At 51.6% G+C, this 22,809-nt stretch overlaps 10 protein-coding genes across 10 annotated transcripts; 5 read left to right on the top strand and 5 right to left on the bottom strand.

The window, feature by feature from the left end:
• Window positions 1-216: 216 nt before the first annotated feature.
• On the bottom strand, window positions 217-3,690 carry PtrM4_052210 (KAP95, Karyopherin (importin) beta; the record flags this gene model as incomplete). The annotated part of the gene is made up of 4 exons (XM_066104950.1): window positions 217-1,102; window positions 1,278-1,651; window positions 1,703-3,597; window positions 3,645-3,690. The coding sequence occupies 4 exons, from the start codon at window positions 3,688-3,690 to the stop codon at window positions 217-219; spliced, it is 3,201 nt and encodes a 1,066-aa protein (XP_065959514.1).
• A 941-nt stretch (window positions 3,691-4,631) lies between these two features.
• PtrM4_052220 (DamX, protein conserved in bacteria) lies at window positions 4,632-6,933 on the top strand (the record flags this gene model as incomplete). The annotated part of the gene is made up of 4 exons (XM_001936980.1): window positions 4,632-4,640; window positions 4,706-4,871; window positions 4,924-5,035; window positions 5,088-6,933. The coding sequence occupies 4 exons, from the start codon at window positions 4,632-4,634 to the stop codon at window positions 6,931-6,933; spliced, it is 2,133 nt and encodes a 710-aa protein (XP_001937015.1).
• A 1,765-nt stretch (window positions 6,934-8,698) lies between these two features.
• PtrM4_052230 (uncharacterized protein) lies at window positions 8,699-9,391 on the bottom strand (the record flags this gene model as incomplete). Its single annotated transcript, XM_066104951.1, has 3 exons — window positions 8,699-8,704; window positions 8,785-9,324; window positions 9,380-9,391. 3 exons carry the CDS (start codon window positions 9,389-9,391, stop codon window positions 8,699-8,701), a joined length of 558 nt encoding a protein of 185 aa, XP_065959515.1.
• Window positions 9,392-10,642: 1,251 nt separating this feature from the next.
• Window positions 10,643-12,046, bottom strand: PtrM4_052240 (uncharacterized protein; the record flags this gene model as incomplete). The annotated part of the gene is made up of 2 exons (XM_066104952.1): window positions 10,643-11,836; window positions 11,927-12,046. 2 exons carry the CDS (start codon window positions 12,044-12,046, stop codon window positions 10,643-10,645), a joined length of 1,314 nt encoding a protein of 437 aa, XP_065959516.1.
• A 614-nt stretch (window positions 12,047-12,660) lies between these two features.
• On the bottom strand, window positions 12,661-14,217 carry PtrM4_052250 (TT-ORF1 multi-domain protein; the record flags this gene model as incomplete). The annotated part of the gene is made up of 1 exon (XM_066104953.1): window positions 12,661-14,217. The coding sequence occupies one exon, from the start codon at window positions 14,215-14,217 to the stop codon at window positions 12,661-12,663; it is 1,557 nt and encodes a 518-aa protein (XP_065959517.1).
• Window positions 14,218-15,582: 1,365 nt separating this feature from the next.
• On the bottom strand, window positions 15,583-17,052 carry PtrM4_052260 (uncharacterized protein; the record flags this gene model as incomplete). The annotated part of the gene is made up of 4 exons (XM_001936984.2): window positions 15,583-15,684; window positions 15,742-16,127; window positions 16,178-16,422; window positions 16,586-17,052. 4 exons carry the CDS (start codon window positions 17,050-17,052, stop codon window positions 15,583-15,585), a joined length of 1,200 nt encoding a protein of 399 aa, XP_001937019.2.
• A 569-nt stretch (window positions 17,053-17,621) lies between these two features.
• On the top strand, window positions 17,622-18,193 carry PtrM4_052270 (uncharacterized protein; the record flags this gene model as incomplete). The annotated part of the gene is made up of 3 exons (XM_001936985.1): window positions 17,622-17,626; window positions 17,677-18,009; window positions 18,064-18,193. 3 exons carry the CDS (start codon window positions 17,622-17,624, stop codon window positions 18,191-18,193), a joined length of 468 nt encoding a protein of 155 aa, XP_001937020.1.
• A 577-nt stretch (window positions 18,194-18,770) lies between these two features.
• On the top strand, window positions 18,771-19,736 carry PtrM4_052280 (MhpC, hydrolase or acyltransferase (alpha-beta hydrolase superfamily); the record flags this gene model as incomplete). Its single annotated transcript, XM_066104954.1, has 2 exons — window positions 18,771-18,851; window positions 18,912-19,736. 2 exons carry the CDS (start codon window positions 18,771-18,773, stop codon window positions 19,734-19,736), a joined length of 906 nt encoding a protein of 301 aa, XP_065959518.1.
• Window positions 19,737-20,291: 555 nt separating this feature from the next.
• On the top strand, window positions 20,292-21,254 carry PtrM4_052290 (uncharacterized protein; the record flags this gene model as incomplete). The annotated part of the gene is made up of 1 exon (XM_001936986.1): window positions 20,292-21,254. One exon carries the CDS (start codon window positions 20,292-20,294, stop codon window positions 21,252-21,254), a length of 963 nt encoding a protein of 320 aa, XP_001937021.1.
• Window positions 21,255-22,275: 1,021 nt separating this feature from the next.
• Window positions 22,276-22,416, top strand: PtrM4_052300 (uncharacterized protein; the record flags this gene model as incomplete). Its single annotated transcript, XM_066104955.1, has 1 exon — window positions 22,276-22,416. One exon carries the CDS (start codon window positions 22,276-22,278, stop codon window positions 22,414-22,416), a length of 141 nt encoding a protein of 46 aa, XP_065959519.1.
• Between the last annotated feature and the right edge of the window lie 393 nt (window positions 22,417-22,809).

Genomic DNA, 22,809 nt, shown 5'->3' on the forward strand with positions numbered 1-22,809 from the left:
TTCACCCATGTGTTGCACTACACGATGTGCGATCAACAAGTCGTCTTGGCACCGCATCATCTCACTCATCACATATTAACCTTAAATTTATCATGTCCATAACTTCATTCTACTACATGGTCTAGTGAAACTAACCTGTGCCTTCATGCGTAATCATGCCCAAATCCCTCAGTGGTGTCTTTCGACGGGTATACCTCTCCTAGTAAACGAAACCTTTTACTTGCGCAGATGCTGCACGAGCTCCATGAGCTGCGAGCGCGTCTCATCCTCCAGCTGCTCCTCAGGTGGGCCAAGCACCTTCTCGAAGACAGGCATCAGTGAAGGGGTGAGCTGTTGCACAGTCGGCTCATTGTGCTGGTAGAGCTTGACAATCATGCCGAACACGGGCTTGTTCTCCTCGAAATCTTCGCGGAGAGGGAGCAAGTTCACTAAGCGGGGAAGCACCTCGGCAATGGGCAGCTTGTCGGGATGCTTGCTGATGAACCTGCTCACGCATCCAGCAGTATTGTCAAGAAGACGTGCTTGGTCTTGCGCCTCGAGCAGAGGCTCAAGCTTAGAGAAGATGGTCGAGAGTGACTTGAGGATCTCGTCATCATTGGTTGTCATTTCACATAGAAGACCGATACCGTAGACGGCATTGGACTTGGTCTCTGCGTCTTCGTCTGACAGACGGTGGAGAAGCAACTTGAGGAGGCCGCTGGTGTACTGAGTGCAGCCAGCGCCCATGTTGCCAATGCATTCGGCAATCGAACCCACCGCGGCACTACGCTCGGTGGATTCCTGGCTGCTGGCGTACTTGACAATTGGCTTCTCGAACATCTTCCAGAGCTCAGCAAATTGTGGGCCCAAGGCGACGGACAAGCAGGTAACGGCCTCAAGCGCCGTCTCAATGACGAGCCAGTCGTACTCTGATGACTCGTCGAGAATCTCCTCCTCAGCCTCGTCGCCGAGATCTTGCTGGCAGGGATGACGCTTGGTGATGACAGCAAGGAGATGCTGGCATAGCTGAGGCACTACGGTGCCGTTTTCAGTCAACAAGACTGCAGGACCGCAAAGCTTGAGTGTGGCAGCAACATCCCGGTTGATGTCAGTGACAGTGCTCCTGAACAATGTTAGCGATATTCTCCGACATGAATTGAAACGCTTGATTGAGTTTATGGTTGCTCAGTAGTAGATTCGCTTTCACCTCAAGTGCACTTTGTGCATCGGAGTGAGCTGGGATTAACGACAGTTGTGTCATCTTTGCAAGAAAATTTGAAGAAATGTGTAATACGTACCGGTCCATCTCGTCTTCCCAGATGGTCATGGTGGCAGTCATGACGAGGTTACCAAGCTTCTTCAGCTCATCTGGTATCTCGACAGCGAGGGGAAGACCAGGCTTCCACTTCGCCATACCGTCAGTCTCAGACATGCCGTAGAGGCAGGCGAAAGTGCGCCACAGAGAACCGAGAGCAGCCTTGCGGATGCCTTCGTAGGAGTGGTCAACCAGCTCCAGGAGCTTTGTGACGGTTGCCTCCATGAAGGGAAGGTATTCGCGGCGTGTGTGGGTGATGATGTCGCCAAACACTTCCGCGGCAATCTCCTTCTCCATGGCAACAGCGCTGACACCCTCAAGATCGTCCCAGTCCTCGTCGTCTTCAGCCATGAGAGCCTCGTTCAAGTCGCTGTCATCATCATCGTCATCATCGCTTGCCGCCGCGACCTTGATCTTGCGGCCTTGAATAGTGACTTCAGATCCGACAAGATCAGCAGCCTCTTCGCCAAGCTCGACGTCAAGGCCAGTCTCCTCTTGCTCAAGGCAGTCTTGAAGTCCCTTGACGGCGCCAGGTAGGTATTTAGCGAATTGCTCTTCGTACACCTTGGCCATTGTGCTCCAAAGAATGTAGCTGGTTTCTCTGAGGCGGGGATGATCTAGGTGCAGTGCTTCCTCAGAAGCCTCCATGAGAGGAAGGACGTATGGCTCGAACGGTTCAGGACCGACGGCGGCGGCGATCTTGCCCATGGAATCACACGTGACACCGCGGAGGTCAAGCTCGTCTTGGCTGTCCTTGATCCTGACGTAGGGCGACAACTCTTGCATGATTTGTGCAAAGACGGGGATGAAGGCCCTTTCAGAAGCGGACGCGATGGAGCCGACAGCGCCGATGGCAGCACTCTTGACGCGCAGATCCTCGTGGTGGAAGAGCTTGCTGAAGCGAGGAACAAGCTCTGGGACGTACTTTCCAGCATCCTCCGGCTCCAGACCCTCGATGAGAGAGTCAATGGCGTTACAGCTGCCACGAATGATGGATAGGTTGCGCTCGTCTTCCGCACCCTGCATATTGCTTGCGGCAAGATCGAAGTTCTTCAACATGGCAGGAATAAGGCGGGCGTGTTCTTTGCCAACATCCTCGGCGAGGTCATCAGCCAGGCGAGCAACACCGTTGAGCGCAGCCGCGCGGACCTTGAGCTCAGGGTCTTCAAGCAGGTGAAGGACCATGGGCAGGATCTCGTTGAGCTGAGTAGCGATGAAGTCAGGTGCACCCTCCACGCACATACCCAAAGCCAGGATACCAGCTTGACGGTAGTCAGGGTTCTGCGATTGGAAGTAGTTGCCAAGGTTCTTGAGAAGAGGGATGACCACCTGGCTGGGAGGCAGGCTAGATGCGAGGATATCGAGGAGGCCGAGAGCGGAGCGGGCAGGAGTGACATCCTCCTCTTCGCTGGACAAGTCACCAAGTTCGGTGACAATGTGCAGAGCCTTAAGGGTGAGCTCCTCGCCAATCCTTAGAGCCTGCACCTTGAGTTTCCTGTACCGAACGCATTGCATGAGGAATGCAATGGCCTGGGAACGGTAGTCGTCCTCGACATTTGTGCTGGATGCAAGCTCAAGCATGAACTTGACGAGATCGCCAAAGTGCTTTGCCAACAGGGCAGACTCGCAGCCAAGCAGAGTCTGGAAGACTTCGAAAGCCTGCATGGCGCGGTCCTCGTCACCCTCGTCAACAGTAGCCTTCAAGACAGTTACCATGGCGGGAACAGACTCTTGGAACAGAGCCAGTGCCTTGGGGTCCTCTTCGGGTTCCAAAAGCATAGCCAGGCGGCTCAAACCAAGCATGGTGTTGATCCTGACGTCTACGCTTTCGGGGTCTTGGATGGTGGTGCTGAAAAGCTTGTAGAGATCAGACGACTTGCCAGGGAAGGAGTCACCGACTGATTCAAGGGTTGTCCAGATGATATATGTACCAACTTCGCGATGTCGGGCTGTTGGGCTGGTAGCAGCCTGCTGGAGGTATCCGGGCAGGTCGCCCCACTCGCCATCCTCAAAGTCCTGTGCGGCGATAGCAGCAATCACACGAGCAGCCGAGTGTCTGGTGAGGGTGACATCCTCGTTTAGTGTGAACTGGAACAGCTGGTTACGGAGGGAAGCCTTTTGGTCCGCGGGCAGATTAGCCCAGTGCTTGGTCACAAGTTTCCTGGCCTCTACGGCAGCCAATTGGCGGAGCTCAGACTTGGGGTGGCCACATAGGATCTGAAGGAGGGCGTTCAAGGAGGCGGGAGAGTTGTAGTAGTTTTTGTTGAGGGTTGAGGTGGCAGACTTGACACGCTCGGTGTCGGCTGGAAAAATGTCAGATAGGCACTACAGGCGGGGTTGGCGAACATACGCTGCAGCAGGCTCTCAAGCAGCTGGACGAATTGTTGCTCGTCCATGGCGATGCTCTCACAATGTAGCGTTGTAGAAAGCAAGGCTCTGGTGATCTTTCGCAGTGCAGCGAAGACCTTTTAATATTGCAGATGAAGGGAAGAGCGTGTCGCAGGTGGGGATTCCGACATGGAACTAAAAAAAAAGTTCCAGGGTCCAGCGCATTATGTAAGCCGCGCTCTCAGCCAATGACACTGCAGCGCCGCCGGAGCAGTCAGTGGCCTTGGGAGAGAGGTCGCCAGAGTACGGTAGGCTGGATATAATGCGCCGCAAATGGTGGAATACCAATGCTAGAGTGGCATGGCTTCGGTAGACCAATGTAGTGAGTGTCCCAGAGACGAGATCTGGGAGTATACGTAGGCGTCATCAGAGCGCGGAATAGCTTCCGATGTGCATAGTGAGAAGTGGGCTTGAAAGGCCTGGTACTTTGATGAAGCTCAATGAAGAGCCATCACACTCGATGCATTCATCTAGGTTTGATGGTGAGCTGCTGGGTAGCTTGGAGATGGAGCTGAAGGGCCTGCAGCCATGATGTGGGTGTGTGGACTCGCATTGTGCTATGCGGCGAAAATCAGAGAAAGCTAATAGAGTAGAGAGCGGATATAAAAGATCGTGAGATGGAAACCCAACGGGTGAAAAGGCGTTGCAGAGCTCAATGGGAGTTGGAAGGAGAGGAAGGTACAGGAGTCCAGACAGCTCCAACGCGACTTGATAGCGCGCTAGCCTGGGGTCTGTGCGGTGGGAAGAGCTCTCAGCAAAAACAGAAGGAGCAACGGCGGACAGTACAAACACGCCCCTGCCATCACAAACGAGGAGGTTTCTCTATTACCTTCTTTCTACTACACTGAAATTGTAATTACCCCAACCCATCCCCACCCCAAGACCAAGCCGCCTGTATCCTTTGCCGGACACGTTACTCGTTTACTTCGACCCCTCCGCCTACAACCATATGGCTTCAGTATGTCTGGCAATTGCCGCACCCACATCATCACAACATGTGACACGCAGACTAACATGGTGTAGCAAGCTCCCAACCAGCCGCGCCCATACCCGGGCAATTATCTTCCTAATGGCGGCGCCCCAGGTGGTCCCTCAGGGCCAGCGCCTGGAGCTGTCCCGCTCCTCCCCAACCAGGGCCGTGTGATTCAGCAGGGAAGCGTGCGAGTGCTGTGCATTGCTGACGTCCGAGGTGAGCACCATCATCAATACTGCGTACAGGGAATTATATTGATAATGGTCAGGAAACCTGCAATCGCTCAATCAGCTCGCTGCCGATGCACGCGCAAACTACATCATCCACACTGGCGACTTTGGCTTTTATGACGACCGCTCGCTTGATCGCATCGCCGAAAAGTACGTTACACGCACACTGGACGTTCTACATGGCTGAAACTGACTGGCGTAGGACTTTAAAGCACGTAGCTCAGTACTCCCCGCTGCTCTCAGACCAGGTCAAGCGTTCCATTGCAACAGCGCCACCCCAACCTCCCATCAAGGAACGCTTCGCCCGCGAGCATCTCCCGCTGTCAGAACTGCCACTCTTCCTTAACAAGACCTACACCCTGAATGTGCCAGTATACACCGTATGGGGCGCATGCGAGGATGTGCAGGTCTTGGAGAAGCTACGATCCGGCGAGTACAAGGTGGACAACCTGCACATCATTGACGAGGCACATTCGCGACTACTCGATGTCGGCGGTGTTAAGCTGCGACTACTTGGATTGGGCGGTGCTGTCGTCATGCACAAGCTCTTTGACAACGGCGAGGGCCGGACAACCATTGCTGGTGGCCAAGGCACTATGTGGACTACGCTACTACAGATGGGAGAACTCGTCGACACAGCCAACCGCGTATACGACCCGACTGAGACCCGCATATTCGTCACCCATGCATCGCCCGCACGTGAGGGTCTGCTCAACCAGTTGTCAGTGACATTGAAGGCCGACTTCTCCGTCTCTGCTGGTCTGCATTTCAGATATGGCAGTTCGTACAACGAGTTCAGTGTCAATCCCACACTCGACCACTACCGCGGAAAGCTCGCAGCCTCCAAGGCCTCATTCAGCGATGTTTGGGAGACTGTCAAGTCCGAGGTTGAACCTGCAGTCGCCGACAGCGAGTCCCAGCAGCGTCTACTTGCCCTAGCACTGGATATTGTGAACAAGATGCCCACCGTAGCGAACGGCGGCAATCCCTTTGGAGGCCCGGCCCCTGGTCCCCAGAGTGGCATCATCGATGAGAGCGCCTTCAAGAACATGTGGAACTTTAACCTTGCAGATGCTGCCTATGGATGGCTTGTTCTGGATATTGACAATGGCAGGATCGGTACCGAGATGAGAGCTCAGGGATTCAACTTCGCCCACCGAGGTGGAAAGGTCGTGCCAGGCCAGACACAGCCTGCAGCGGCAAACACTAGCACTGGCCCCCCTGCTATGGTGAACCCCAGTCCTTCGGCCCAGCCATCTCCCGCGCCAGGACGTCAAGGCGGACCACCAGGTGCTCCCCAGCAACCCCGTCCGGCTGTTGCAACACCACCCATTCCTCAGCAACAGAAAGCGGGTGCTCAGCCCACACGGACTGGACCTTCCCCTGCCCCGGCCGCCACCCCCAAGGAGCCACTCAAGGCCGCCACGCCGCAGCCCCCAAGCAACAACACTCCAGCGAACGCGGACAAGGCTAACGCAGGCGAGGGCAAGACCAACGGCGCAGGTGCGCAAGACAAGGGCGCCACCTCGCCTGCTCCTCGGGAACCTGCAGAGCGGAAAGAGAGCAAGGGCCTCTTCATCGCCGGTGTCAAGGACGAGGAGGAAGCCAAGAGCCTGCTAGCGGAGGAAGACAGGTCCAAAGTTGAGAAGATGGAGAAGATCAAGCACTTTTATGTCGCCCACTTCGCTACCCCCGGAGACATGCATGGTGCGCTCCGCCGTGTGCCGGATGATATCAGGAACGCTAGAGGCGGGCCTGACAACAAGACGGTCAAGATCTACAACGAGCGCGGCCCTGGTGCCAACCAGCCCAGGTACGGCGCCGGAAGCTGGCAGGCGAGCAACCGTGGTGGCGTTCAAGGCGGCGGTTACCGAAGCGGAGGCGCCTCAGACAGCGAAGGCGGTCGCGGAGGTCGCGGAGGTCGTGGCGGTACTTCACGTGGCGGCCGAGGTGGGGAGCGCGGTGCTCGTGGAGGCCGTGGCGGAAGGGGGTCCTTCAGGGGCGGTGCGGGTGAAGGTGCAGCAGCATCAACGGGTGGCGAGTCATAAAGCTCCCCCTTTGATCGCACCATCTTCCCCTCCCTCTTCTCCCCCACAAGACTCTGATACCCCCTTCTTTCTTTCTCGGTTTAACATGTGCTAATTTCGCTTCGAATCTAGCAGACGTTTCGCGAACTGAACCTCACGAACCAGTCTCTAGTTGGCGACGCCTCGCATAACCAACCATTGCGTCTCTCAGGCTTTTCAGCACCTTGTGTTTCTATGCTTTTTATCGCAGCGGGTGGTGTGGGGGCTGGAATTAAAAAGGCGACTGGCGCTCTCTGTCTCTCTCTCAATCTGTCTGTGCGTGGCTAGCATTGTCTTTCGGTCGGTTAAGGGGTGTGGCTGGACTAGGCATGTGGAGACTTTCCACATCTACATTTGAGGGGCGAAAGATTTGGATCTGTGTGCTGCGCTGGGATACTGGGATACTGGGAAGGAAGGAAAGGCAGTCATGCTGGACTGGACTGGACTGGATCGCGGACTGCGATACGTAGTAGTATTATGACGATGATGATGGATGATGCTCTATCTGTATTGCGAATCAAGATATCAATGATCAGGCTTGAGTGCGTATTCACAATGTCGTGGATAATTTTGACACTAATAGTAGGAGGCACAATGTGAAAAGGCTCGGTAGAGCTCTAGTCAATATCTTTTAATCGATATTTCTTCCGTCTAGCATGACAGGGAGTTCATCGTTATGGCGCATACCATGATCCGAAACGATCACTGTGTCTACGTGATGGTATATGTAATATATACTACTGTTGAGAATATCTGAGTTCAGTCCAGGGTAGAAGGTGCTTGGGAGTCACATGATACGCTGGTGGGCAATAGCACCCACCACAACAGCGTGAGTCTGAAACACTAAACACGATAATCAATACAATACGTTGCAGCTACCCCGCCTTGTCCCTCCTCCCACTCGGTTATCCATAGTAGTCATACTACTAGAGGGACCTTGTTCCAATAACTACTACACTTTGAGATTCACACCAGATCTACCCGGAATGCCTCCGCATCCCATGTTACTTATTGGATCAGATCAGAAGACGGCTGATTTCATAACACTAACAGCAGGGATTTTTTCTTCTTTGTTAAACTTATCAGTCTACCAATACTTGGTAAATAACGAATAATCGAGACTACCTCTTATGTGATAAGAAAACAGCTCACTCCAAGCCTTCAACCAACGCCTGGAGGCGCTGATGGCCAATATATGTGAGTATGTACGAGATGATAAGTAATCTAGATAAGACATTAAACAGAACACGCGTGGCTTACCTACTCAACATTCTCATAAATCAATCCATCGTATTCACACATCACACATCACACAACCAGCAAAGAACAACTTCAGTACAGGGGACTGAAAGCATTCCAATTGTCTACCTCATAGTCTACTTGAAGCAAGTAAAACAGCAAACGATCATAGTCTTCCCCCTATCTCCTAACCCAGAAGAGATACCGCCCACTTCAACACAGCAAAATTCCCGTGCCCTTCTTCGCCTTGTATATCTCCATGCCTCACGGATCAAACATCTCCCCAATAGCAGTAGAAAAGCGATTCCAACGGCACGTTAGAAACAAGCGATAACGCCAATTATTCCCTACCTTGAATTTGCAACAATAACAGCACTGATCTTGTGAGCGAGAACCCGAGTGTCGCCGGCGCTGGTTCCGCTCACGCGCCCGCAGTGTAGTATACGGCGGTGGTACAGCCTGCACAGGGAGCTGAACGGGTTTCCAAGAACAACAGCCACCGCGGAGACTATAGCTAACATGGGGACTGTCGTCCAAGTCGTGGTTCAAGGTAGCGTGAGATGATGCGCTGATGCTGCGGTGGCGGATAGGTACGCCGAAACGATCGTGGTCGTGTTTCCGTGGGCCGTCAATCATGTAGTTTTCACGAAAGCGTGAGGTTGTACGGACAACTAATGGCGGTGGGTAAGCGAGTCCTGAGCTCTGTCGTTGACTGGTTCGGCCTCTGCATTCTTGGTCGAGTCTGTTGGCTAGAGATTCATCATAGTCTATTCGTTCCCGTATATTCTGGACGTGAGCCTTCGGTAGTCTCCTGGGGCTGAAAAGTGCATCTTTCCGCTGAGTCTTTGCCCGCGTAGAAGGTTTGAAACGGAATGGTATAGTCTGATGATTGCTTTGCGCACGTAGCAGCTGTAGCCAATCGGCAGGATGAGTTAATCCCGAATAATCTTTGAACAGTTCTGAGTGTACCCAACCGCCTCCACCCCGAAGGTTAGGGCGCACTGCTTCAGTGGACTCTGAGGTACTAGAGTCCGACTGCGTAGGGTCTGGCTGCGTAGGGGTATCCTCTCTGAACAACCATCTTACAGCGTCCGCGTCCGGTGTTGGAGGTCGTCCAGAAGTAGTGATCCAAATCTTGATGGCAATGTCAGTACACGCATATGCCCTCGTCTGATCGAAAAATGCTTACCGGTGGCGACATATTGCGTTCTACATCACCTATATTGTGATAAATGGACCACCAAGATTCCTGTGGCCCCGCAGGATTTCCTGGGCGGACTCCATCAGTGCCCCGAACATATCCTCGCGCTCCTGGTGTACCCAACGAAGCCAAAACCAATCTGGCATTTAGTTCGCCCATATGTGCCATTCTAGGGGTTTCATTCGAATATACCGAGCTCGATTCTCGCGCGTCATCGGCTTGTTCTTGAGTGAAACCTGAACTTACGCTAACACATGACATTGGCGGCGGTCCATGCAGCTCAACCCGGGACGGGACACGAACGTTGTAGGCGGGGTCATCCTCAACATCAGACCAGGCAGGTAATTTGTCCCAATCCTCATCTGACATTTTAGGTGGGCCCTGGGTATGCGAACCGCTTTGCGAACGATTGACTCCCTCCGGTTCATCCTCGTATTCTTCAGGTATGCCCTCCGATTCACGTCTACGCCAAGGTACACCCTGGGGTACGTTCGACCGCGGACGCAGAGGTAAATCCACATTTAGACGCAGAGGTAAATTCAAAGGTGGACCCTGAGGTAGATTCGAACGTGAGCCCTGAGGTAAGTTCGCAAGTGGACGCTGAGGAAAATCCGCAGGTGGACGCTCAGGAAAGTTTGTAGATCGACGCTGACTTACGTTCGCAGGTGGGCGCTGAGGTAGATTCAGAGGTGGAGGCTGAGGTAAAGTCGTCCCTGGAATTGGCACCATGGTCCCTCCATGTATGCGTCTTCGAATACGTTGCCGAACGTGTCTAACACGGTCTGTAAGCCGTGCCAGGATTCGAATACGGTTTGAAGTTGGAGGTGCCGTTGCACCTGGGGCATTCGGATCACCAGTCTGTTGATTGTTGGTAGCTGCCGGTGGCTGCGGTGCATCATCTTCTGAGCTACAACCCTCATCAATCTCATCTCCTGCATCTCCTGCATCTCCTGCATCTCCTGCATCTCCTGCATCTCCTGCATCTCCTGCATTGCCTGCGCCCCCTCGTATACCCAACATCTTTGATATTGTGTATGCTCCAACGTCTTCAAATTCGTCATCACTATGCTGTTGATTGTACTGAGGACCACGTTGATGGCCATGGCCATCAACGTGGTCCTCAGTACCATTGCCAGATGTACTTCCGTGCATGCTGTCTGCAATGTTGATAGTCCATTCTTTGATCGAAGAGTTGTTCGATGGTATATCCGAAAGTCTATCAAGATCCCGATTTCTCGGCTCTGGCTCTTCCTACGAGCCCACCTCATCGGCCCAGCTGCGACCTTTCTCCATTGGGGACGGCAAGCCGAATGAATCTTGCTTTTGGATAGTAGGACGCTCAGGTTCAGTCTGCTTGATCTCCTCGGGTTTTCCTTTCGCTGGGGGTAGCTCTGGGAAATCTGATGCGGAAGGCAGGACGTCCTCGCGCTTCTTAGTGTGTGTGGGTCTCGGCCCTGGTCCCTCGAAATCACCGCGCCCACCACGACCTCCTCTGCCGCCTCGACCTCTGCCTCTTCCGCGGACGGATATACCCATAGAATCTTGGTTGTCCCCACCGGCAAATGCATTGTCGACAGGTCTCAAAGGGGCAACTCCACCATGTGCACCCCTAGCAGCACCTCGCCGTCGTTCCTCTCCGGTGCCGGAAAAGCCATCTTCCTTCTCGAAGTCCCATTCCCGGCCCTGCTGAGCATTCAACTTGCGCTGGCGGTTCTTTTCGCGTTCACCCATCATCTGCTGGCGACTCTGGCGTTCGGCTTTTTGTTTTTCAGCAAGTGCCTTCTTACGTTCCACATCCTGTCTCTGCATAACGGCTTCCCGAGCCTCGAAATTGCCCTTGTCGGCCTCTGCACGAGCGTGGGCGCTTTGCCGAGCTTCATTCTTGATGCGCATGTTGGCGAGTTTTGCATTCAACTCCTCTTCCGTCAAACGTGTACGAGCAGCGCCACCCGTCAAGGTTCGGTCACCGCGCACAGAGTGCGTAGGCTTCTCCTTGGGCTCAGTCGGAGCAGCTGGAGTACCTGAAGGGTCGGAAGCTTCGGTAGTGATGTTGGCTGCAGGAGCTGGTTCGGCCTCCTTGGGTGCTTTGGGCGCTTCGAGTGCCTTCTTTTCGTTCTGCTCTAACCGAATATCGGTGTTGTGTCCGCCACGACCCCTTCCACGGCCCCTTCCTCCTCTTCCACGACTACGACCTCCCCTATCGCCACCTCTTGGCTCTCTTGGAGGGTGAGGGGTCAGATGCGACTGAGGTGCCGTAGGCGCATTTGCTTGTTCGGGCACGAATTCAGCGGCTGAAGCTTGCAACTCTGGCGGATTGTGCTCGACAACTGGATCGGCAATGGGCGTGATGTCGTCATCAAAGAAGAGATCGTCGGTACTTGCAGTTTGAGCGAATGGATCTATTGACGGGTCGTCGAATGCGGGGTCATAAGACGTGTTGTTATTCTGCTGTCGCGTTAGTTCTGTAATTATGTTCCAAGTCCATTGACACAGAGATGCGTAGCATAACGTAGGGCCGAATGTTGTTCTGCGTACCGGTGCATAAGTAGCCTGTGCGGCTGATGCTGGTGTTGTTCCTGGCTGAGCAGCCGTGACGGCTGGTGCCGCAGCCTTCTCCGCCTCGTCGGGTTGTGTTGCCCATTTTGACTTGAGCATTGTGTACGATAACAACGAATAGTGTTCCTACAATATATGTAGCAGTAGTGAGCAATAGTGAGTAGCAATGTGGTATATGAGTGTTGTGTGCTTGGGCTTTGTCGGAGTCTTGGTTGGTTCTGGGTCCGAATTACTTGCAGGAGTGGAGACATGTCAGGGGTCCAAGCTTCCCTGCTGCCCCGCACTTGCTGCTACCGCGTGACTAGCTCCTTCACTCTTACCATCGAGTCGGAACTCACCAGAGGTGCAAGCTCTTAGCGCGAGTCAGTGGTGTCATGGTTATATAATGCACAATTGGACTACAGGAATTAAATTTGTATTGTTAAACAACAAGACAAACTAGCTCAGGCTGAGGCTGTCTTAATAACAATTTGTGGTTGCAAGCTTCATTATTAACGGATGCCATTTTCCAGTCTCGACGAGGAAAGAGGTACCCCAGAATTTCTTTTGACCTTGGAAAACAAAAAAATGACACTCATGTAAACGCAAGAAACCGCGAGTAGCCCCAGATGGTATTATTTACGACAGGTGACCAAACAAAAAAAAAGACACTTGGAGAAAAAAACCTGTACAAGGTAATTTCACAACAACTCCGAACACCCAACGCCAAACCTTTAGTACCAAGCGGTCCTAAACCAACCCCAAAGACCAAGTCCTCGCGCAACAACCTCCCAATTCCCGAAGTACGCACCCGGGGGCATCTTCAAATGTTCCTGCAACATCAGCTCTGTCGTATTGTCCTTCGATACCCGAGCACAATCAATAACACCAGGCGTCTCTACCCCGCTAGCTCCGCACTGGGCGTATGGAGTTGAAGACCCGCTCCGAGGCGTAAGTACTGTGAATGCATAGGTCTTAGAGTTGAAATGGGTGGGTGAGGGAGTGCGGGTCCAATGCGAGGATGCATTTGATGCAGTGGAAGAGGTGGTGAGATCTGGGGGTGAGTTTGTTGTGTTCCTAGCATTGTTGTTGTCTACTGGAGCAGTAGTCATGTCTAGGGACTGCGACTTGATCTTACAGCTTACAATAGCCGGATCAATAAAGGGTGCAGGGGGCGACACCTTCTTGCTAAGGGCATTCGGCATTTCAGACTTCGGATCACCCAATGACTGGGCACTGTTATAAGAAGCTGTGGTAGATGAAGACCCCGAATGCATCTCAGCTTCAACATCCTCCAGGGACCGGCTTCCCTGACAAACAGCTGTCATAGATGATGATCGGGACCGCATCTCAGCCTCTACAGATGCCAGAGTTCTACCATCCTGAGACACAGAGCTAGAATGTAGGATCTGCGATATACAGGCCCAAGGATCGAGAGAGTCGATTGCAAGAATCTCCGATGATTCCGTAGCAGAGATCTTTGATACATTCGTTGCGGAGACCTTGGCGAAGAGGTCGTCTACGGATAGCGTTGGGGCAGACTCGGTGTTGGTGGTAATGTCTGCTAGTGACAGACCGTTTAGGAGCGGGATGATCTCGAAGCCGTTGGAGTCGAGACATTTGATCTTGTTGGACGACTCATCGATAATATCATCATCGCCTTCGAAACTGGAGAGGTACTCAGCGTCTACAGATGTGATATATTTGCAGCGCATAAACATCTCGCGTGGAGTCTCCATGTCGGCTTCTAACGCCTTGCGATGCGCGATAATGTCGATGGCGGCTTCAGGGGAAACGGGGGGGTTGGAGGTGATCACGATAGTGGGGTTGGAGATGACGAAGTCAATTACCGCTGGGTTAAGGCTACTGTTGGGTCCTTGAATGCTGTCAGCCTTAGGTGACACATCGGCCGCGTACGCGACAGTGACCTCAGTGGCGACGACGAGGTAGTTCTTGACGATGGCTTGGATGTCATTGGTTTGATCTTCGGAGACTTCGATGACGTCGGTCTTCTGATTGTAGGTATCAGACCCGTCGGTAGTCTCCAAAGAGTCCACAGGCTCAACCTGAGCAACCGTGGCGATCTCCTCTGCCTCAGCAACGACGGTCACAGCAATGATCTCAGCGGCAATAGCCTTCTCGGTCGCAGCCTCCAGCTTCTTAGCTTTGGCCTTCTCCGCAGCCGCGAGACGCTTAGCCGCGTTCTTCTCCTTCTGCGCCTTCTTGTGGTCCTTGAGACCCTTGACCTTCTTGGTCACAATGGCGCTGGTGGCGTCTTTAGAAACTGCCATGGTGATCTTGGAAATAGTAGAGAATTTTTTTTTCTGATAGCTTGTTACTCAGGTGGAGCGACTAGAATGCGATGTGCGGTTGCTTACTACATGAATCGTTTGTGATAGTGGAGGTTGTGTGAGTGAACGAGAGGGATAGTCCGCGTAGAGTTGAGATCTTGGAGACTGTGAGTAGATGTCGTGGTTTCAACTGCTGAGAAACTGTGGTTGAGAACTGTTTGTGTAGAAGGAAAACCTTGGGTAGACACTGGAAAGGCGGAGATCTATAGTGGGTGGGTGGGCTGCGCACGTGGTCCGTTCGCAATATACTACCTAGGTACTCCAGAGTCCGTGCGTGTTGACGGGCGAAATGAGAGAGCGATGATGTATTCGAAAAGGGAGATTGGGAGGAAGAGGCGCGCACGCGCTGGCAGGGGGATGTTGTGCTGAAGTGAAAGGGAAGGGAAGTTGCCGGGGTAACAAACTTGAGCTATTTGCGTGGGCTGTTCATAGGGGTCGGTTTGATAGAACTAGTATGTTGGCTATAATCGATGAGAATAGTCTGATGATGTCTTCTCATTGAGTAAAGATTACTTATATTATGAAAAGCCGCTGGCAGGTGACGTCTAGCAATCTTTTCCGACCACTATCCGGCGTCGCAAGCATGTGAATCCATAATACAAGCGTAGATTGGATATGATGGTGCTATGGTACTGATCACAAGGGCAATCTCCAATTTGTCTTTGTTATACATCCGCTCTTAGAATCCGTTGACTGGACGGTAGCGACACTGGTACCATGGTACAGTCGACCCGAGGCACCCCCCACCCCACCTAAAACAAAAAAACTACCGCATTCAAAGTTCTCAAATGACGACATCGAAGCAGAGAATCTACTATCGAAGATAGCCCCTACCCTGATTGACTGGATAAGAAGTTGAATGATAAAGTACAAATCATGTGTACGGCAGGCACTAGGCTTGTCAGCATAGGCGTTGCATTACGATCCAGATTTTGTGGAACATGCGCGACGGTGTCCATGTCTAGCGTACCAGTTAATTCAAGCATCGCTGCTCACTTAGCTTGAGGTAAGTGTGAAAACGCTCGGTAAAGCTCTCGTCGAAATTTACTTAGCTTGTCGAAGAGGTCCAGCAGGATTTAACGATTTTCAAATGTTCAATAAGAGTGACGAACATAGATCTGTCGGAAGGTCTATCGAGTTCTATCAACTATACCACCCAAAGAGAATTTTATCAAATCCATGTTGGCCATCGACCACTTCATGCATGGTTCCGAGATACCAAACGTGCTCTGAATTTGCCAATCACAGCAAAGGGCTGAACTGATTCCCTCCCAGACCTCGTGATCACTAGATCTGCAGCTGATTTTACAGGCGAGACAAGAGATCAAGGCGCTTATTGTAGGCCAGGATATTGACGAGAAGGGCGCAGTGGCTGTATAGCCCGTCGACGTCACTGCCACTGTAGCACTAGTAGCACACATATTAGTATCTAATCGCAAGCAATTGCTAGGACTATGAACCTACGCAGGCGAACTGAATGTTTGCTGTGTCCGGTGTGGGATCATTCAACCAGTTTACCTTCCACAGCTCATGCGAATAATGATCGAGCGTCCCGCCCAAAGACTCAGCCAGACGATACACATCAATCTCAGGCTTAGAAAGCGTGTTTCCTATACGAGCCAATGCACCAACTCGATCCTCGATCTCAAGCTCTTCCTCTTCCTTATCTAGGACCCATTTCATGCCTTCGTCAATGTAAAGAACCGGGCAGACGTGCGTAGTTAGTCTAAGCGTGCGAAAAACTTCGTAAGCCATCATATCGGCCCCTTTGAAGGCATCTGGTAGCGTTTCAAATCCCAAATCACTAGCGTGACCGTAGTCGTGGCTGCAGTATTTGCCAAGGACGCCGCCTGTGTCGATTTAGGAGATGTATCATGAATAATTGAGGGGAATAAATTACCTTTTGGCATGAAAGATGGTTCGTCCATAGCAGCCTTAACTAGCTGATATAGCGGGAGTTGCTGAACATTCATCGCGTCGGTATACCCAGCCAGCTCACCAAGACCACGTCGCACGTAGAGGTTATACATCAACGTAATGCGATATCCGGAGATGATTTCAAGCACTTCGGGCTCACAGTCGTCGTAGAAGGCGACCCATTGAATGTTCCTGGCAGGGCCAGCCCAGTCAAAGGCCGTGGAGTGACTTTCGTGATGAGCCAGGAGTTGGCCGCCCTCATGTTCACACGGAAGGCATACAACATACAACTAGAGTCCCAAAGTGCAATTTCGAGCGCGGAGTTTCGACCCGTGACTTGAAAGAGTCATACGGGGCTTTTTATACCTATGATCTGTAAGCCTTTGCAGACCAAATGAAGGCTAGGTATAAATGATGACCTATGTTCAGCCTGTGCAACTCAGCTCGAATACCCTGGGATTCACATGGCGACTTTGGAAGGAGACCCTGGCCAATGAAATCGATGATCCCAGCCTCGTAAGGAGAAAAGTTGGTGCAAAATGTAGATGCGTCTAGCTCAAAAGCTTTGCGGTACGTCTCATCGGTGACTTCTTTGCCCCGGACTGCAGAATCAGCAGGGATAGCATCCTGTAAGAGCTTTTCAAGGGCATCCGGCTCAGGGCCACACTCGTTGTGACGAATTACAAGTCGCTCAGTCGAACCCGCGGAGTCCCAGTGAACATCGATGTCTGAGGTGTATTCAATCGTACCACCACAGGCGTAAGTTGGATGTTTGAGGACCTCGGAGAGAACCTGCACGATCGACTCGGTAGCATCGTGTGGGGTAGTTGCAGCGTCGATTTCTTGCTGCTCTGCCATGTTTCTTGCTTGATATGTGCAGATGTGCGTGTGGAGAATGGCTCATAAGAAGGAATTGTAATCAAATATCTGTGTCGTGTATTGGAGTACGTACGTAATCCTTCCAAATCTTACCTAGGTAACCATGGATTTCAACTCAGCCACGACATCGCTACCAGATTCGAGTCTAGTGTGTGCTTCTGCTTGCAATCTTACGGTACTAAGGATGCTATGGAGCGCTAACTTGCATATAAGTCGTGAATGCTTACGCGCTGTCACGTGCATGCGCGCTGGTCGTACAACCTTGAAAGGCGCATTGGAGATGGGGCACCATCAGGCAACCATCAGGCAACCATGCCCCCGTGTTACCGCCAATTCAGATATGTTTGGCAGCAAATGATAGCAGATCACCGTCATTTGAGGGTGGCCAGAGTACAAATAGGAGCAGTGTCGGCAACTTGAACACTGTTTCGTTCACATCACTCGATTGTCTGTTCCTCTACACACTTTCCGGGAACGTAACGAGCGCTTTCGCGTCAAACTTACTCGTACAGATTCTGAAGCTTCTCAAAAGGGTATCCAAGCAAACCATGGGGTAAGTGATCTGCAGCCTAAATCACCCACGCTTCCTAACATACCTGTCAGCTACACACACTACTGGCGCTGGAACTTTACGAACTCGAAGCTATTGGATGAGACCTGGAGCCGCCTAGTCGAAGACACGAAGGCAATTGTCAAAGCGGCCGATATCCCTCTTTGCAAGAGTGCCACTCCTGGTGTTCCACCTGTCATCGATGTCACCAATGGTATTCATCTCAACGGAGCTGATAGTGACGACTATGAAGACTTATTCTTCCACCCCGAACTCGACAGGCATCATAACGAATTCTGTAAGACGGGCGAAAGGCCTTATGACGTTGTCGTCACCGCTATTCTGTTGCGGGCTTCGATGTTGTTTGGCTCTGCTATCACTGTTTCGTACGTCTTAGCCCATCATCTTCACTCAATGTAACACTGACATTCGTAAAACAGTTCGGATGGCCATTGGGCGGATTGGCAGAGTGCCCGCTACTTGATCAGCGAGCTTTGGCCCGAGGAGGAGATAGAGTGTCTTTTCGAGAGTGACGAGGAAGATGAGGATGACGAGTCGCTTCTCAAGTGATGAAGACGACGAGGAATCGCTAAAAATGGCGTTTGGGCTCTATTGAAGATACTAGCTGGACTGATCATAGTTCTAGCACGACGCTCTTTACAACAAGGCTCATTTCATCACCGGGAGTCCTCTTGGAGTCTCCGGGATATTACACCTAATTTTGCTTAACCTTGACTTGGTCCTGCCTGATGAAGACTAGGTAGTTACTTAAGTAGCCATAATGACATATCAGTTTGAGTGGAGCAAGATCGCGTGTGTATGCGCTGTGATATTATGGCACCTCTGAAAACTCTTCTCGCCGTAATTTGGTAGTTGAGTTCAGAATGCCATCGCCTGATGTCGCGAAGTACACACAACAGAAGAGGATAGATAGATTCAGTGGAAAGCGCGAAGTAAATGCTCACTTGAAGACGACTTTTCTTAAGGTTCCGCCGGTGTGCCGGAATGGAGTGATCAACGATGCCACTAAGCCTCATAACTTAACTTAGTTAGCGCCCCCCCCCCACCTCATCGCCTCAACCCCACATTCCGCATCTATCCGACTGCTATCATTTAGACTCCCACTCTCGTAGATGAAAACAACACAATGCCTACCTTGAACACAAACGATGGTATCAACCTCTACTACGAGACGCATGGCTCGCGCGACGCCCCTCCTCTGATTCTAGTGAGACGCCCCACCAGCACCAGCACCCCGATTCGTTCCTATGTCTGACCGCAATGACAGCTGCACGGCTGGACCGGTTCAGGAGCAGTGTTTCAACGTAACATTATATCATTACCCAGAGACCATTTTGTTATTGTGCCAGACCTACGTGGCCATGGCAACTCTGATAAGCCGAAAGCGGGATACCATGTCTCGCGGCTAGCTATGGATCTAGCGAACCTAATCTCCCATTTCAACTTCAAGGATGGGTCCATAAAAGCAATTGGTACAAGTCTAGGTGCAGCGATCATATGGTCTTTCAGCGAGCTGTTTACCACACAAGCGTTTTCACACGTGGTGTTTGTGGATCAGGCGCCGCTACAAAATTACCTGGAAGACTGGGGTCCCGAATTTGGTAACACGGGATGCAATTCCCTGGAAGCATTGCAGAATGTGCAAAAGACTTTGATAGAAGCTCCAGAGCAAGCACATCTCGGCACTATCGGTGGATGTCTTGGCTATAGATCGCACCCGCAGCCTGGCGACCCGACACCAGAGACACAGACATGGAAAGACGATGAGGCTTTCTTTTTGAAAGAGGCAGTGAAGGGTGACGGTTGGTGGTATGGAAAGCTGATGGCCGATCATACGGCCAACGACTGGCGCCATCCGATTGCGCAAAACTTTGGACCGGAGAGTGGTAGCACGACGAAGGTCTTAGTGGTCGCGAGTAGTAGGAGTGGTTGCTTCCCATCAGCTGGCCCTTTGAAAGTGGTGGAGTTGGTCAATGGGGGGAGAGCGGAGGGTTGCGCAAAGGGTGTCACTGTAACTTGGGGTGGACATTGGTGCTATTGGGAGCAGCCAGAGACATTCAATGAGCTTGTGACTGAGTTCTTAAGTACGTGAAAACATGGATACTTGAATTTAGGAGCCTATGTTGGATCAGCATTCATATTGGGCGTTAAAGAAAAGCAAGGTCACTAGGTGATGAATGTATCTTGAAGGGCAGTGAACTAGTAAACTATATGGTATGTGGGGTTGAACGTTCAGGTTTGGGCGGGTGTGGAAATAGGATGAGTGGTAGTAGGGACTATAAAGATGAGCTTCCAACACAACTTCAATGAGATTGGATATCAACGGGCTTGAGCTATACCGTTGTGTCTATTGGGTCATCGAGATGGGAAGAACCCTTCTTGCGTTTAGCTAGCTCCCCCTGAATCACACCACTCCTATTGAGACCTTCGTAAAGTGCCCATGCAGCTAGGGTTTTTGCATCTCTTGGACACAACTTCCACAGCTCTTGGTAGTTCATAAGGTGGAGTGTGATCATCTCTCCCTGCGAGAGTTGACCTGTCAATTTTCCTCGCAGATCCTCGATCTTCTGGCGGTTAAGTTGTTGCGCACTCAGTTAGTCTACTCGCTACCATTTTTCTTGGGTCTATTACCTTCTCCCATAGAAAAATGGGTATAAATTTGCGGGTAGCGCGACTGCAAGGCTACACGGAGCCTGACGCTCACCTCTTTCCTGAATTATACGCACTCGAATTCTGGGCGCATATTGTCGAAGTATATTCAAAGACGGCTGTCACAATACTCAAAGACAAGCTTATTGCATTGTCTGGAATGGCGCGTTGGATGGCCAATCAGTTCAACAGACCAGAATCTACAGCTGTGCCACAGCAAGATCATTTCACCAATGATAATGCTGATGCAGCGCCTGAAGGTGTAAAGTACGTAGCCGGGCTATGGGATTTACACCTCGAGAGCCAGCTCCTGTGGTACGTGGAGCCAACGTTTCGGCACATGGACGACAGCTTCGATCATCTCACTACGTTCTACCCGGATTATCTCGCGCCATCGTTTGCTTGGGCAGCTATAGATACTGACCAAGCGAGCGGCATCAAATACGGGGCGCCTACCGACAGAGACCTTTATATATCCGTCAAAAGTATATCAGTAATCGAACAAAAAGATTTTGACGAGTTCGGATTGCTGGAGGATGCACGTCTCTTGCTTGAGGGCAAGTTGCGCAAGGCTACTCTCAATAAGAAGGACAAAGGTCGTTTCGGATGGAGACTGGTTGACCGGGGCGATCTGGATAACGACGAGCACACCATCGTCTACTTGGACTGCCCTGCAAGAGAAGACGAGTCAGTGTGGGGGCCAGATGCCGATGTTTACGTAGTACCTGCTGCGAAAACTAACCGGAAGGATCCGGAAGGATCGAAGTATCTGACTTGCCTGATCCTGAGGTTCGATAGGAAACGGAAGGCATTTCGAAGGATCGGTCTGACAAAGCTCAGTCCGTACTCCGATCACAGATGTGTAGATGATCCAGGTATTCTCGAACCATATCTCAGCGATGTACAGATGCCCGGAAAGTACAATCCAGCCACCGGTATGCGCCAGTTCGTCCTCATCTGACGCCTTCGGAAAATTTGTAAAGAGTTCAGATATCTGGTGGTTGAATGATGATTTCGTCTCTCATAGTCTCGGGTTACTTCTTTAATTAGCTGGTTGAATAATAGTCATGCTGGTGTGCAGACTTTACGGTTGGATTCATTGTACTGCAGTGAACGCTGATGTCGTTGCGTCGATGCCATGCGTACCCACGTACTCACACAGCCATCATCGAGTTGAGTGTAAAGAACCGTGGTTGCTGATGCTGTTTCAGGGGTCAGTAGCAGTCACATTCTTCCCTGAAATAGCGAAGTCGAGGCTTTGTGGGGAGCCGCGCACGAGCAATTCTCCTTTCCTGCCCGCCAACAAGGACGTGCATTGAGCGCCGCATAAGTACATCACAAAAGTGAGTAGCGCCGAGACTCAAGATGTTGTCTGTCGCCCTATGATACTAGGAGTCTCGGCATGGCACCAAACATAGTAGACTGTTCACTCGATTGCGATGCTACTTTCTGCACCTAAGACCTCAGGCCTAGCTATACTAGATGGTCAATTCTTGGGTGCATCATCAACAGCTTGCAAAGCAGACTGATCCATCACCCCATTCTGCATGAGTACAGCCACCGCTGCTCGTAGCCAAGTCTGGCAGTTCTGAATCTCCACCCGCTGTCGTTGTCCCTGCGACGAAGAGAATTAGCAGCAACATCTAAACTGGAAAATTCGCCTACCTGAGAAGCAGCCGACATCAAACTTGGACCAGGTGTGGGAACGCTCATTAGAAGCTGCTCAAGATGATCCAGGGGCGTTTGTATCGCAGTAGACAAGACGTCAACAACTGCATATGAGAACTGCGTCGATTGTCCTACGGAGTAGATACACGAGGTTATATACATAAGATATGCGTAAGCACATAACGGCAAAGGAGTGAAAGTGAAGGTTGTAGAACATTCGGCCAAGAAGCATCGGGCCGATTCCAAGAAGGGTAGTCCTGAATGGCAACAGTTTGGTCTGTTGATATGCCATCGCTTGGTTTAGAATCAACCACATGTTCCTCAAGTATCTGCCCCAGTTCTACAAGCTGATACTGACGAGAGTCGTCGGTGAGGTTGTAGTTGCGCTCGAATGCGATCTCGAAGCCATTCATTGCATCTCCGGTGGCATGGAGACGCTTTCCAACAACTGGTAGTTCCACGGACGGAATCCATAGGCTCCAATGGGCGGGGAAGAGCCGAGAGCTGTAGACGACAAGGTAGACAGTACGGGGCATATATATGTATTGCGACAGGTTCTGGCGACCTAGCTGCTTGAAATGATCTGTTAGGGTCCGTAAGTCAAGGCTGCGATCACGACCCACTTCCTTGATTCGGTTAGCGTAGATGTGGAGGGACTTTGCGGACCCCAGCGCTTGGCGGGTAACGGCAAGATGCCCCAACCCACACCTACGAAATCACAACTCATGAAAGCGTGATCGATATGCGATAAGAACTGTTCAATACTAAAGTCTGAGACCAAGAGCTATCTGGTAGAACAACCGCCATATGAGGAGACTTCTAGCTACACCCGCAGTCGGCCGGCCCCA

This window comes from Pyrenophora tritici-repentis, chromosome 10 (assembly GCF_003171515.1).
Source record: "Pyrenophora tritici-repentis strain M4 chromosome 10, whole genome shotgun sequence".
Classification (NCBI taxonomy): domain Eukaryota; kingdom Fungi; phylum Ascomycota; class Dothideomycetes; order Pleosporales; family Pleosporaceae; genus Pyrenophora; species Pyrenophora tritici-repentis.